General features: G+C 36.7%; 1 protein-coding gene across 2 annotated transcripts in view; it reads right to left on the bottom strand.

Moving 5' to 3' along the window:
- Positions 1–13,638, bottom strand: part of GALNT10 (polypeptide N-acetylgalactosaminyltransferase 10) — a 175,903-nt gene that overhangs the window by 60,961 nt on the left and 101,304 nt on the right. For both annotated transcript variants that reach the window (XM_056811498.1, XM_056811499.1), the window contains exon 4: positions 11,885–12,051. In XM_056811498.1, the coding sequence (XP_056667476.1) occupies positions 11,885–12,051 (167 nt within the window). The remainder of the gene's footprint in view (positions 1–11,884; positions 12,052–13,638) is intronic.

Raw genomic sequence — 13,638 nt, 5'->3', positions numbered from 1 at the left:
TTAGAACACAAGTAGTGTTAGTAGTTGGTGCTGAAAAGAGATTAAAAAGACCATAAATAGGGGGAGCTAAAAGACAAACCTTAGTGACTTCACTGCTTAATCTTAGCTAAACTGGGATTACCAATGCCACCTGTATTTGGGCAGTCATAAAGCCAGGTGTTATTTTGGTCTGGGGATTAATTTAGTCAAAGCCCACAGCATGTATTACCTGACTGAATCAAAAAACTCCCCAGAAACAAAACAGACTCCAAACCAGACAGCCCATGCATTGAGGACTCTTCCAGCTAAGATACTTCATTATTACAGGTGCAAAATTTGCTTTTGGGGTAAATGGAAGTTTCTCATTGAAAATGGTGGTTAGGAAAATGGTGATTATTATGGTTCTTAATGGCAAAGGGAAGAATCAACACCACCTCAGATGGCAATGTTAACTGTCTCAAAGTAAGTCCCAATTAAGATGATTACTTGTTTTCTCCCAACACAAATACCATGGTTGGCTGCTTTTATTTTATTTTTTTGTAACTTTCTATTGCTCTTGATTTATAAGGCTCTGGTGGTAACAAGACAGGCCTACTCAGAGAACAGGGAAACTCTGCCCACCTCTTTTTTTGAGCACTCTCACTCCCCCAACAAGTTTCCTTCATCTTGAAGGAAAAAAAAAAGTTGAGCAAATCCAGCCACAGCAACCACACTTGGCAATGCTTGCAATATTCGGTACTCATTATTCCCCACCTCTCCATCAAGAAGAGGGAGCTATAACTCACACTATGTCTTTTAGAAACAAGATTAATCACACCTTTAATAGGTTTAGCTGAATTTTAGAGTTTTTGCACACTTACTGTAGTTACTGTGCATACTTTTCTTCTGACTGCTTTCTTTGCAATGCAATTTGAAAAAATTATCAATTTTTTTAACCAGCAAAAATCTGCCCTTTCTCCCTCCTATCTCATTTCCCCAATACCCAAGAGAATGAAAGAAAAAGAAAACTCCTGCATAGTCAATTAAGACACTTTTCCTCATTGTCATGTCTGAATATAGACTGCAGTCAGACTTGGTCATTGAGAGCCAGCTGGGAGACTTTACTAGTTCAGAGGGCAGAACTGTGGGCTGCCCTTTTGTCTGGAATTCCTTTCATGGTAATTTCTCTGTAGTCTTCAGATTGGGTTAGGAGCTGGAACTGAAATCATGCTTTACTTCTAGGGGTCTGAGCCACATCACTACTGCTTGATTCTAAACTTCCTCCTTTCTCTTTGAACACTGCTTAGGACCTATGATGTTCATTGTCCTTCTTTGGTATTCCCTGGATCTATGTCCCAGAATTGGGTCGAGGGCAACAAGGCTACCAGTTGGCACACAGTTCCTGTTGTGGTATCCCTTTATAGGTCTTGAACTTTCTCTTGCCCTGGTACTTGGTCTGTGCCTAAGCACTGAAGTGCTGTGTGGTCACTCTTGGCCACATATCATTCCTAATGCCTACAGATCGCTCTGTCTCCCTATGCTAATCTGAGCTGGCAAAATTGCTCACCGTGACTTTTTTACTTGAATTTTCCTATCAGTATTCAGTCTGGTGCATTTTCTAGATTAGAGGAATTTTCTTCCTGTTACTCCACCATCTTGGCTCTGCCTCTTTGCTCTGCCACTTTTCATATAACTCTTCTTGTGTGTTTTTTTTTTGGATCTCTAATATTGTCTTATGGTAAAGACTATATTCCATTGTAGTCATGTGGTACAATTTGTTTAGTTTTTCCCCCAAATAAGAGGATTTAATTATTTTTTTAGTGACAAAGTCTTTCTATCTCATTCAGCTGGAGATGAGAGCCACTTATGGGTTTAATCCCAATATTGATCAGCATGGAAGTTTTAACTTGCCTTTTTTCTGACCTGGCCTAGTTCATCCCTCCTAAGGCAGCCTGGTGGTGCTCTGTTCCCAGGTGCTCACCATACTAGTGCTGTACTTAGTGGAGAAAACCAATCAGTGTTAGCTCTTACTGTAGTTCAGAATTCCTGAATTCAAGTGATTCACCAGCCTCAGTCTTCCCAGCAGCAGGGACTTGTGTCACCACACCAAGCAGATATTCTTTCAATTTTCCTAATTACAAAAAAATGCTGCTATCACACTTTTAGTGTATATATGTCCCCCTTTTCTCTGCCTTTGATGGCCATGGCAGCAAGTTCCAGTAGCAAGACCACTGGATCAGTTGTTTAGATGAACAATAGTTTAGTAATTTTATTAAGTAATTTCAAATTGTTTCCAGAATTATTGGACCAATTTGCAATTCTACCAATAACTTTTCCTACAAGGGTTACTTCTGGCTTTTATTATTTTTGTCAATTTTATGGGTATGAGGTAAAACCTCAAAGTTGTTTTAATCTGTATTTCTCTAATTATTAATGATTTGGGACATGATTTTTATGTGACTGTTGAGAGTTTGAAATGTTTTAAAATAGTAATTCACAATCATTAATCATTTATCAATTGGTAGTTGGGCATTTGTATCAATACCCTACACATCTTGGATATATTAGATATATTTATATGAAATAATTAGGTGAACATTTTTTGCCTATCCAACAGCTTGTTTTCTTATTTTAGTTGTACTAACTTTGTGCAACATTTTTATATAGTCAATTGACTATTTTGACTTTCGTAATTTGTCTCTCCCTTGTTTGGTTATGAATTCTTTCAACCAGAGATCTATGGAGAACTCCTTCCTAATCTTTTAATGATTTTATATCTTACATTTAGATTTCTTAATCATTTGGAGTTCATCATGTTATGTGGTATGATCTAAGCCAATTTTATCACCAGTTCTTGATAAACCAAGTCCTTCCAGAGATGTGTCCTTGGGTTTACTGAATACAAGGTCTATTTCTAGGTCTACTTCTCAGTTAGAAAAGTATTTTAATATTCCATCAAAATATGAGAGGTTGAACTAGGTAGGGCTAGAAGCCCTATCTGAAGTAGTTGAATCCTAAGTAGAAAGTTTTTCATTCTTTAAATTTCTTTCTTTTAAAGTTTGAGTGAGATTTCATTTTTCAACTACCATCTCTATTCAGATGACTCCCAGATCTCTATCTTGAGCCCTGATCTGCATTTCCAACTGCCAGGATGATATCTCAATGGATATCTCATAAGCAATTCAGTATTCAATTCAATATCTAAAACCAACCTTTTTTTTTCCTTTTCCTCTATACTGGCTATTTTATATTTCACTATTTTGGTCTATGTTACCAATATTGACCCACTTAGACTCTTCCTTCTCCCTCACCTCTTCTAATCATTCATTTAAATAAATCAGATCAGGTCATTTTACTTTCTCATTTCCTCTTGAATTCATCCAATTTCTTTTTTCATTGTTAACCACTCTAATACTCCCTCCAAAGAGCCTTCTAAAAAGTCCCTCCTGTTTCCATATTCTCTTTCTCTCCAATCCATTTATACCACTGCTAGATCTTTATGGTGGAATAAATCTGATCATGTTATATATACTTTGATCAAAAATTTTCAGCAGCTTTTTATTGTTCATTGTGTAAGAGCCAAATCATGACAGTGATCTGAGAGAATTCTATTTCAGAACTAGAATCAACAAGAACCGGCCAACTTCTTAAATGTGGGAGATGAAGAGAAAAAAGAAGTCAAAGGTGTTAATGAGGTTTTGAGCCTGGCTGACTGAGAGAACAACTTAAATTAATTGAAAGGAGCAGATTCTGGGGGAGGGATGATAAATTCAATTTGTAACACTGAAGCTTGGTAGGAAGTTCATTCTGAGAAATGTTTATTAAGTTTCTACCATATGAAAGGACCAGTGTTCAGCTTGAGTAAGATATAAAAGATAAAGGAGATACTGTCTCTGTCTTAATGTAAGTTCTAATATAGTCTGTTCACTGAATAAAAGATACAGAGATGGAAGGGGCTTCAGAGGTCACTTAATCCATTTCTCCTTGTTTTACAAAGGAAGAAACTGAAACCCAAAGAGACAGAGGAAGTAAAGTGGAAGAGATGAGATCCCAAAGTTCTGAATCCCAAACCAGTGCTCATTCCAAAACACTGCACTGCTTTTTTGAGTCATTGTCAAGAACCAGAAGGGATGAGAAGATAACAGGTGGTGATTGTATAAGTAGTATGGAATGGAACTTTTTAGAGCAGGGATGTGAAAACACCCAGCCTGCAATCTGCAACACAATCAAGTAATGACCAGATGAAAATATAATTGGGAAATATTTAACAAAATAAAAATACAATAGAATATACATACTTTTAATATGTGGTTTTCTAAGCCAATATAGAGTCGGTAGGGATCCTTATGCATAGTATAGTGGACCCTGTTTCTATTTGAGTTTTATACCCACTTTTGTAGGGGTAGGAATAGGCTTGGATATGTGGAATGAAAGAGAGTGAAATTCAGGGGAAAAAACAGATTGGGAATATGGGAGACTGAAAGGTTGGTGATGCTTTTGATAGAAATAAGAAAGTTTAAAGAGGTGTATTCAAATTTTGGCAACAGCAACTTACAAAAATTTTTACTGTGATATAAAGGCTGAACTGTGGAAGCAGCATCTACAGGGATGAAATCTTGTCTTTTAAAGTAATGCAGTAATAATTTTACACATCTAGCATTGAGCGTACAGGTTTTATTCTGACCGAATTAAGTGGCAATGATTGGATATATGATTGGACATGTGGAGCAGGACCTACTCTTGGAGACTTCAATCCAAAGATAAAGGTATGGGTTATTTACTTAATTTCCTAACTGTTCAATGAGTAAAACATTTCATAGCTGGTTTTGTAAAGTTGAACAATGCCTGTGATTTGGTAAAACTCTGATAAATATGGCATTCTATGATTGTCAGGAACACTCTTGAAATTTTAGTCATTTAGTAAAAGTTAACCATCAAAATGCTTAATCCAGTGTATACTAGATCCATTAGCAGTAAGTTCACATTCTTTCTATTTGAGTTCTAAGGGGATTGCAGACATCTCTTACTTTTCAATTATAATAAATTCAGCAAATATTCATCAGTTAATCTCTGAACTGTGGACATGAAGCACTTCCAGACCACTCTGATAGGCACTGGAGAAGGTAGGAAGTTTAGATCTGAAAATTCTGTCCTTATTGGAGCTTTTTAGTCAAGTATGAAGATAAGACAAAATCAGTTAAACACAATACAAAAGAATACACAAATAAGAAAGGCGTAACAAATGTTATTTAAGGTTGGAGCAAAAGAGTCTCAATACCATGGTGGTATCAGGAAAAGCTTTGGAGAAGTGACAACATTTGAGTTGGATCTTAGAAAATGAACTGGCTGGCAGAGAGGAAGACATTCTAGGATATAGTGTTTCATCCTGTTTTTACATCAATGTGATTTCTTTTATAGGTAATATATAGGTGCTCTTTGCTTTAAATGTGTTCTCATTGAGCTTTGATTTCAGATCACCATGAAATTTCTAAACATATTCAGCCACAGATTTCTCTTAGATAGTACTATCTTTCATGTGTCTTTCCCCAAAAAGATGTGCAATTATCACCTTTGTCCACTGGTACAATTTGATTTCGAGTTTTAAGCTTAAAATTCTCAGTTCCTATCTTTCCTTGGTATACACTGAGAATTTAACAATGATTGAGTTCAAATGCCATTTTGATATTGTTGGAGGAAGACTGAGTTAAAGAGGTTATTTAATAGAGCTTCTTTAGTGGAGACATATGATCTTCATGTCATCCAAGTACATCAAATGATTAACAAGATATTTACTTCAACTCCCTTTGTAACTTGGAGGCTATATTTAGTTCTATTTAGGAGAGATGATAATGGATTTAAGGTGAGGCAGAACCATAACATGTTTAAACTTTCCCTTTTTGTGCAATTTAAAAAATCAGTTGTTTTTGACATTATTGTATTGGTAGAGAGTTTTATTGAGAAAGTTTTCCATGTGGGCATCAGATACTATGTTGTTCTAACTATATTTGGGACTATTTTGTGTGCAGTACATGAATAAGAAATGAATGTAGAATGAAGCCCAAACCTCACAATTATTACCTATTTTGTTCTAATAATTTTGATGAGAGTTCTGGTAGAAATGATCCTGGGGCAAGTTGCTATCTTGATATTATTCTTTTAATTTAAAATTCTATGGTCTCTTACACAGGTGTATAAAATGATTATTTTTTGTAATTGAATAAAAGTGATAGGTACAATCTCATCTATTGTAGGGTCATTTAAAAATATTCAGTGGTTCAGTGGATTGAAAGCCAGGCTGAGAGACAGAAGGTCTTAGGTTCAAATCTGTCCTCAGATACTTCCTAGCCATGTGATCCTGGGCAAGTCACTTAACCCCAAATGCCAAGCCCTTTCCACTCTTTTGTTTTTACAACCAACAGACAGTATCGACTCTAAAGTGGAAGGTAAGGGTTTAAAAGAGAGTGGACATTCAGCAGCTAGGTGGCACAGTAGATAAAGCATTGGACTGGAGTTAGGAAAACCTGGGTTCAAATCCTGTCTAAGACGCTTAGTAGCTATGTGAACCTGGCAATAAGTTACTTAACCTCTCACAGCCTCAGTTTCATCTGATGTAAAATAAGGATAAAACAGCAGCATCCACCTCTCAGGGTTGTTGTGAGAATCAAATGAGATAACATATGTGGAACACTGCAAACCTTAAAATTCAACGAATTCTAGTTATTTTTATGTACCCAGTCTCATTTTCACATGATTTTGATTTCCTTACTATATCTATATTTTTAAAACTTGGAGGAAAGAAAAATAATTCTTTTCTTCCACCTAATCAGCCTTAACTGATTGATTTATTTTACTACTTTATGTTCTATCTGCTAATCAGAGTTTAACTCAATGAACAAAGATGTTTAAAAAGTCAGAAATAAGTTAACCTATTTGACCTATATTGTGCTGAAGAGGGATTAAATCTTTGGAGGGACAGAATTTTCTAAACTAGTATTGTCTAAAGTAGAGGCATCAGCATGACCAAAAAGGGGTCAATTAATATAAGGGTGGAAAGGTGGGTCACGTCTCAGCTTCCCCATGATAGTTAATTACTGGGATTATCTTAAACATAACCATATAACCCCCTTCATCTATTATTGCCAACACTATCCCACCTGGATACTTAACTACAGTTAACTGCCCCCCTCTGGCTATGCAAGTTCTCACACTTGCCCTTTCCTAATAAAGCATCAGTCCTTCAGTGTAGCAGCTCCTAACTATGACATGGATACCAACATCACCAGCTGGCAGGTAAAATTTCTACCTCTAACTCTCACCCCAGAATATCCAAATCCTGTCCCCAGATTACATCCTGGTGGTGGCAGGTACTCCTAGGGAGGACATGGAAGCATTGCAAACTGCACCACAGATCTTATTCATATTATTTCCCCCTGAAAGCAACCCCTTTCCCAAATATCTGTTATTCAAGGGCATCACTATTCTTCCAGTCACCTAGGTTCAAGACCTTCAAAATCTTCAATTCCTTACTCTTCCTCATGCCATTTATCATATTAGTTGTCAAATCTTTCATTTCTATCACCAAAACTCTCTTCTATCTGAACCCTTCTTACTCAGTCAATGCTCTAGTTTGAACCTTTATTACCTCTCACCTTGATTATTATATTATACTAGCTTTCTTTCTTTTTTTTTATGAACTTGGTTTGCCTCCCCCCTTTTTATTTGTTTGTTTAATTGAACTTATCTCCCTCTCTCCCTTCTCTTTCCCCTCCCAGTGCTGGCAGGCAATTCAATCTGGGTTATACATGTATTATTACCATGCAAAACATATTTCCATATTGTTCATTTTTGTAAGTGAATAATCTTATAAAACTCAAACCCCAAAATAGATATCCAAATAAATAACTGAAAAATATGCTTTCATCTGCATGCTGACTCCAACAGTTCTTTTTCTGGAGGTGGATAGCATTCTTTGTCCTAAGTCCCTCAGAATTGCCCTGGATCATTGTATTGCTTTGAGTAGCTAAGTCTACCGTATTTGATCATTCCACAATATTGCAGTTACTGTGTATGATGTTCTCCTGGTTCTGCTTATTTCACTCTGCATCAGTTCATGTAGGTCTTTTCAGCTACTTCTGTAATCATGCTGTTCATCATTCCTTATAGCACAATAGTATTCTCTCATCAATATGTACCCAATTTGTTTAGCCATTCCCCAAGTGATAGACATCTCTTTAATTTCCAATTCTTTGTTACCACAAAAAAAGCTGCTATAAATATTTTTGTACAAGTAGGTCCTTTCCAACTCTGTTTTTTAATCTCTTTGGATTACGGACCTAGTAGTGGTATTTGGACCAAAAGGTATGCACTGTTTTATAGCTTTTGGGCATAATTCCAAATTGCCCTTGAGAATGGTTGGATCAGTTCATAGCTCTACCAAAAACACATTAATGTCTCAATTTTGCCATATCCCCTCCAACAACTATAATAGCTTTCTAAGTGGTTTTCTTGATTAAATTTTCTGCTTCCTTATAGTGGAACAGTAGATAGAGTGCTAGGCTTAGAGTCAGGAAGATTCATCTTCATGTCCCTGGGCAAGTCACACAACCCTGCTTGCCTCAGTTTCCTCATCTGTAAAATGAGCTGGAGAAGGAAAGGGCAAACCATTCCAGTATTTTTAGCAAGAAAACCCCAAATGGAGTCACAAAGAAATGGACATTACTGAAAATAACTAAACAACAACAAAACCTTTTTTATGCATAGATGTGATTATATTACTTTGTTTAGAACCTTTAGGGATTTCCTACAGCCAACTAATAAAATTTAAACTTCCATCCTTGTCATTCAAGGCTCCACAAAATCTGGCATTATCATAACTTTTCAGTCTAATCTCAAAAGACACCTCTTTTATATATTTTCAAATTCAAAATAGATGACTCTTTGGCTTTCCCCAATCCAATTCCCTGTGTGTTCTGACCTCCATGCCTTTATACACATGATTCCTTATGCCTAGAATGTCTTCTTTCTCTTGTTTTACCTGCTGAATGCCTACCCAGCTCATTAGGCCCAACTCAATTGCCACTTGCTTCAAGAAGTCTTCCATTATTGTCATCTATAAAAGCTTTCTCCCTCAAATTTCACATAGCATTTTGTTTTGCAACTCTCTAACGTACTTATCATGTATTATTGTGCATTTTATCCCTCTGCTAGGTCCATGAAGGCAGGTGTTATCTTAAACACTGGATTTCTCTCAGTGTTCAACAAAATCCCAAATACAGGGGCTCTCAATAGATTATGGGTAAATGAACAAATGTTGAAATGAAACAAATATTGGCTAACCCTGAATTTAGGTCATAATCCTAAAGTGAGATCTTTTTGAAAGGAAAAATAAACCCTGAAAAATAATGCTGACTATAAGTTCTACTAATGGTTCAAACAAGTCAAATTTGAAGAGAAAGTACGGTCTATATTTGGATCGATATGACATATTTTCCAGTTGAGGCATTGCTGGAGTTTCTGAATAAGGTGGCTTATACAGTGAGATAGCTCTTGAAATGATGTTTAGCAATTACATTACAGCCTTCCAACAGATAATAAAGCTTCCATGTCTTGAATAATTTAAAAGTTTCCAATAGTAGGAAGGGCAACAGTAGAGGAAATCATAATCTCCATTGTAGAAAAGGACCACCAATCTCACAGCTATTTTGTTTTCAACAGAAAAGAGAAATGCTACCTTTCAAAAACAAACAAACAAAAAACCTCAGAGAATAATTTCCTAGTCCAACTCCTTCCCTGGTCTTCCAGAGGGGTTACTAAAAAACGGATGTGAAAGAAATCTGAAAAGTATAAGGTAGAGACAAAAGATGGGATAGTTGAGTGAAATTTGTAATTTGAAGACTTAGAATTCGAGTTGTGGCTCTGACCCAGGTGGAAAGCAGTTGTAGTACAATGGTGAGAGAACTGGATTTAGTCAAAGGACATTGGTTTGAATCCCTACTTCTCTACTTACTGGAGATATATGATCTTGGGGCAAATCCCTTCATCTCTGTGGACCTACATGTCCCCTTTTATAAAACAAGAGGATACATCTCTAAGATCTTTTTTAGTCCTAACTGAACTGCATTGTGATCTTGGAAAAAGATTTTTATCCCAATCAGCCTCAAATTCCTTATTTATAAAATGAGCAGGGGGCAGCTGTGTATCTCAGTGGATTGAGAGCCAGGCCTAGAGATGGGAGGTCCTAGGTTCAAATCTGGCCTCAGACACTTCCCAGCTGTGTGACCCTGGGCAAGCCCCATTGCCTAGTCATTACCACTCTCCTGCCTTGGAGCCAATACACAGTATTGACTCCAAGACGGAAGGTAAGGGTTTAAAAAATAAAATAAAATAAAATAAAATAAAATAAAATAAAATAAAATAAAATAAAATGAGCAGCCTAAACTGAATGTTCTCTAAGGGTTCTTTTCACCTTTAACATATTACATTAAAAGTTTTACAGAGAATAGAGGACTAAAGAAAGTGGGGGTGAAGAGAACAAAATGCTGGGAAGGAAGAGAAAGGGAAAGAGGGTTGAGGAATAAGGGAAGAAAGAGATGGAAAAAGAGAAGGAAAAAGCAAAAGAGTTGGAGGAATAAAGGTAAAGATTGTGAAGACAGTGTAGAGGTGGGGAGAGTTTTTCTGTTAACAAAGTTTAAATAAGAAATGGTGCTCGGTTATCTGTGCTTTTGTGTTCTGCTATTAGTGCAAATCCTTCCTTACTCTGAGGCCACTTAGATACTATCATTTATCACTTCTTAGAACCTTCACAACAAGAAAAATAGAAGGAATTGTTTACACAAATAAAAGATATAATGGCAGATCATAGGATCATGGATCTAACACTGGAAGAGACTTCAGATGCCATCTGGTCAACCTCTTCATTTACAAATGAGGAAACTGAGGCACAGAGAAGTTAAATGACTTTCCTAAGGTTACACAGATTAAAAGTAAAAGAGCTGCATTTAAACTTGGGTCTCATGACTCCAGATTCAATGAGAAGGTTCCTCTTGAAACTTTTTGCTAATTTAGAACCTACTATTAAGATTCTACTTCATGGTGCAGTCATTTTAGACAGATTCTCTAACACCTGTAACTTTTATATGTATGTACATATGTAACACATACCTATAAACACATATGCATGTTCTGCCAGGACCCTGGCACTATAGCAGAGGAATGTAGGAACAGTTAAGATGTGTTACAAGGGAATTTACCTCATTTCTCACCTTGCTGGCCTTCTGGATTTTATGACTTCCAGAAAGTTATTATTTAGCAAAATGAAATCAACAATGAAACTGACACCTCCTCTGTACTCCCTGTGTCTGGGGTCCCTCCCTCTTTCTGGTTGTAGAGGGTGAAGAGTTAAGATATATATATGGGAGCTCTTCGCTAACCCTCTATCATTTAAGGAGGGCATTCAAGGAATTCACCTCTTCATTTCCCACTGAGCTGACCTCCTAGATTTCATGATCTCCAGAAACTTTTCATTCTGCAAAACAGAATCAACTCTGAAACACATCTCCTCAGATTATTTCCCATTGTGGTTGTAAGACTTCATCATGCTTCTGCTGTAGGTAGCCATCTCCTGAGTCGTCCCTTTCCTACTATCCTTCCACCCATCACATTTTTTTTTAGCTTTTTGTATGCTGTCTTCCCCCATCAGCCAGGGAGCAACTTGAGGGCAGGAGTTGTCTTATACCTATCTTTATATCCCCACACTTAGCACAGTGTCTGGAATATAGTAGAAGCTTAATAAATGTTTATTGACTATTTACTATTTCTACAAGCAAATCACCTTTCATTCATCCAAATCTAATTGCCATTTACTAATTTACTAATCACCAAAAAGTCTGTTTTATGTGCAAAGAAAGGAAAATAGGTAATGGCCTACCTCGGTCACTGAAGTCATCCACCAGCACAATCTCAGCCACTAGCTCTGGTGGAGAACGGTTCAATACACTATGGACTGTGCGCAGGAGAGAGGACCAACCTTCGTTGTGGAATGGGATGATGATACTGGTGTCGGGGAGCTTCTCTAGATACAGTTTGCTGTTGCAACTACATGGAAGGGAGAAGAAGGGGGGGGGAAAGAATAAAGACAAAGCTCAAAAAATGCTAAATAACTGATCTGACATTAGATCCCCTAGGTTGTAAATTCCTTAAGGGGAAGAGATAACTGATTTTTTCTTTATGTTTCTCAGCACAGAGCATAAGATCTTCCAAATTAGCAAATGATCTCTGAAATAAGTGTTATAACAATACAACCTTGGCTTTTCTGTGGAGCACAGCCTTTTCTCACTCATTTCTAAATATTTTCTCAGATTTTTCACTCCCAATATACTTTCTAAATGATAATAATAATGCCTGGAAATTCTGTAGTGTTCTGTGGTTTCAAAAGCACTTAACATCCATGATCTCATTTGATCTTCGCAAAACACCTTATGCCGTATGTGGTACAAGTATTATTATTCTCATTTTAATAGATGGGGAAACTGAGTCTTTAAGAAGTTAAGTAACTTATCCAAAGTTATACATCTAATAAATTGCAGATCTAGGACTCTAACCCACATCTTCTGAACCTTCCACATGTAAGGTAGAACATAAGGAGTCACCTCTCTATGACAAGTAGTGATAACATTCCTCTGCTTCAAAACCAGGAATAAACACCAGACAGGAAACAGAGTAGGTGTAAGAGTTCTACTTTGTATCCCTCCCCCCACCCCATTTTTAATTACTATTCTTACTTTCCTCATTCTCTACTTAACATCATTTCTAGCCCCACACATCCCCAAGCTTTATTTTAAGTACAGCCTCATCAGTTACTGTCTCCTACTGACACCAGTCATTGTATACTAGGTAAGACTGGATACTTAGTCTCCTTACTTTCTCTAGTTCATCTGATACTAAGAGTAGGTTTAAAGGAATCTCAGTTTCTCTCTCTCTCTCTCTCTCTCTCTCTCTCTCTCTCTCTCTCTCTCTCTCTCTCTCTCTCTCTCTCTTTCTCTCTCTCTCCCTCCCTCCCTCCCTCCTTTCTTTCCTCTCTTCTCTCCCTCTTCCATCTCTCCATTAATTATGAAATCTTTTTCTCAATTCTCATTGCCCATATACCAAGAATTAAACATGAAGGTGGCTCAGTTTATATACACTGCTGGACCTGGAAACAAACAAACAAAAAAACATGTGTTAAAATCTGGTCTCAAACACTTATTTGCTTTGTGGCCCTGGATGAGTCTTTTAATTTTTGTTTGCTTTAGTTTTATATTTTTATTACTTTGCACAGTGCTTGGCACATAATAAAGCATTTAAATGTTTTAAAATTCTATTTCATTCCATTTTGCAAGTTTTGACCCCACCCTCCTTCTTAGACAACATTTCTTCTTCTGTATTTTCCATTATACTATTTCTGTTTGACCATTTCTCAGTTTCCTTTTCTAGATCATGCTCCATTTCCATCCTTTTAAGAATAGTTGTCACTCAAGGCTCTATTCTGGTCCTATTCTTTTCTCTCTTGATACTCTCTTTTGCTTTTTTTTGCATCCAGTTTACTGACTGACTGTCTCTTTTAAGTGATGCTATCAGCTTCTATGGATTCAATGATCATTTTATATGCAGATGATTCTCAAATCAAAATGTCAAGCTCTTATC

Source organism: Monodelphis domestica, chromosome 1, assembly GCF_027887165.1.
Source record: "Monodelphis domestica isolate mMonDom1 chromosome 1, mMonDom1.pri, whole genome shotgun sequence".
Lineage (NCBI taxonomy): Eukaryota > Metazoa > Chordata > Mammalia > Didelphimorphia > Didelphidae > Monodelphis > Monodelphis domestica.
This window is presented reverse-complemented; position numbering and strand designations above follow the sequence as displayed.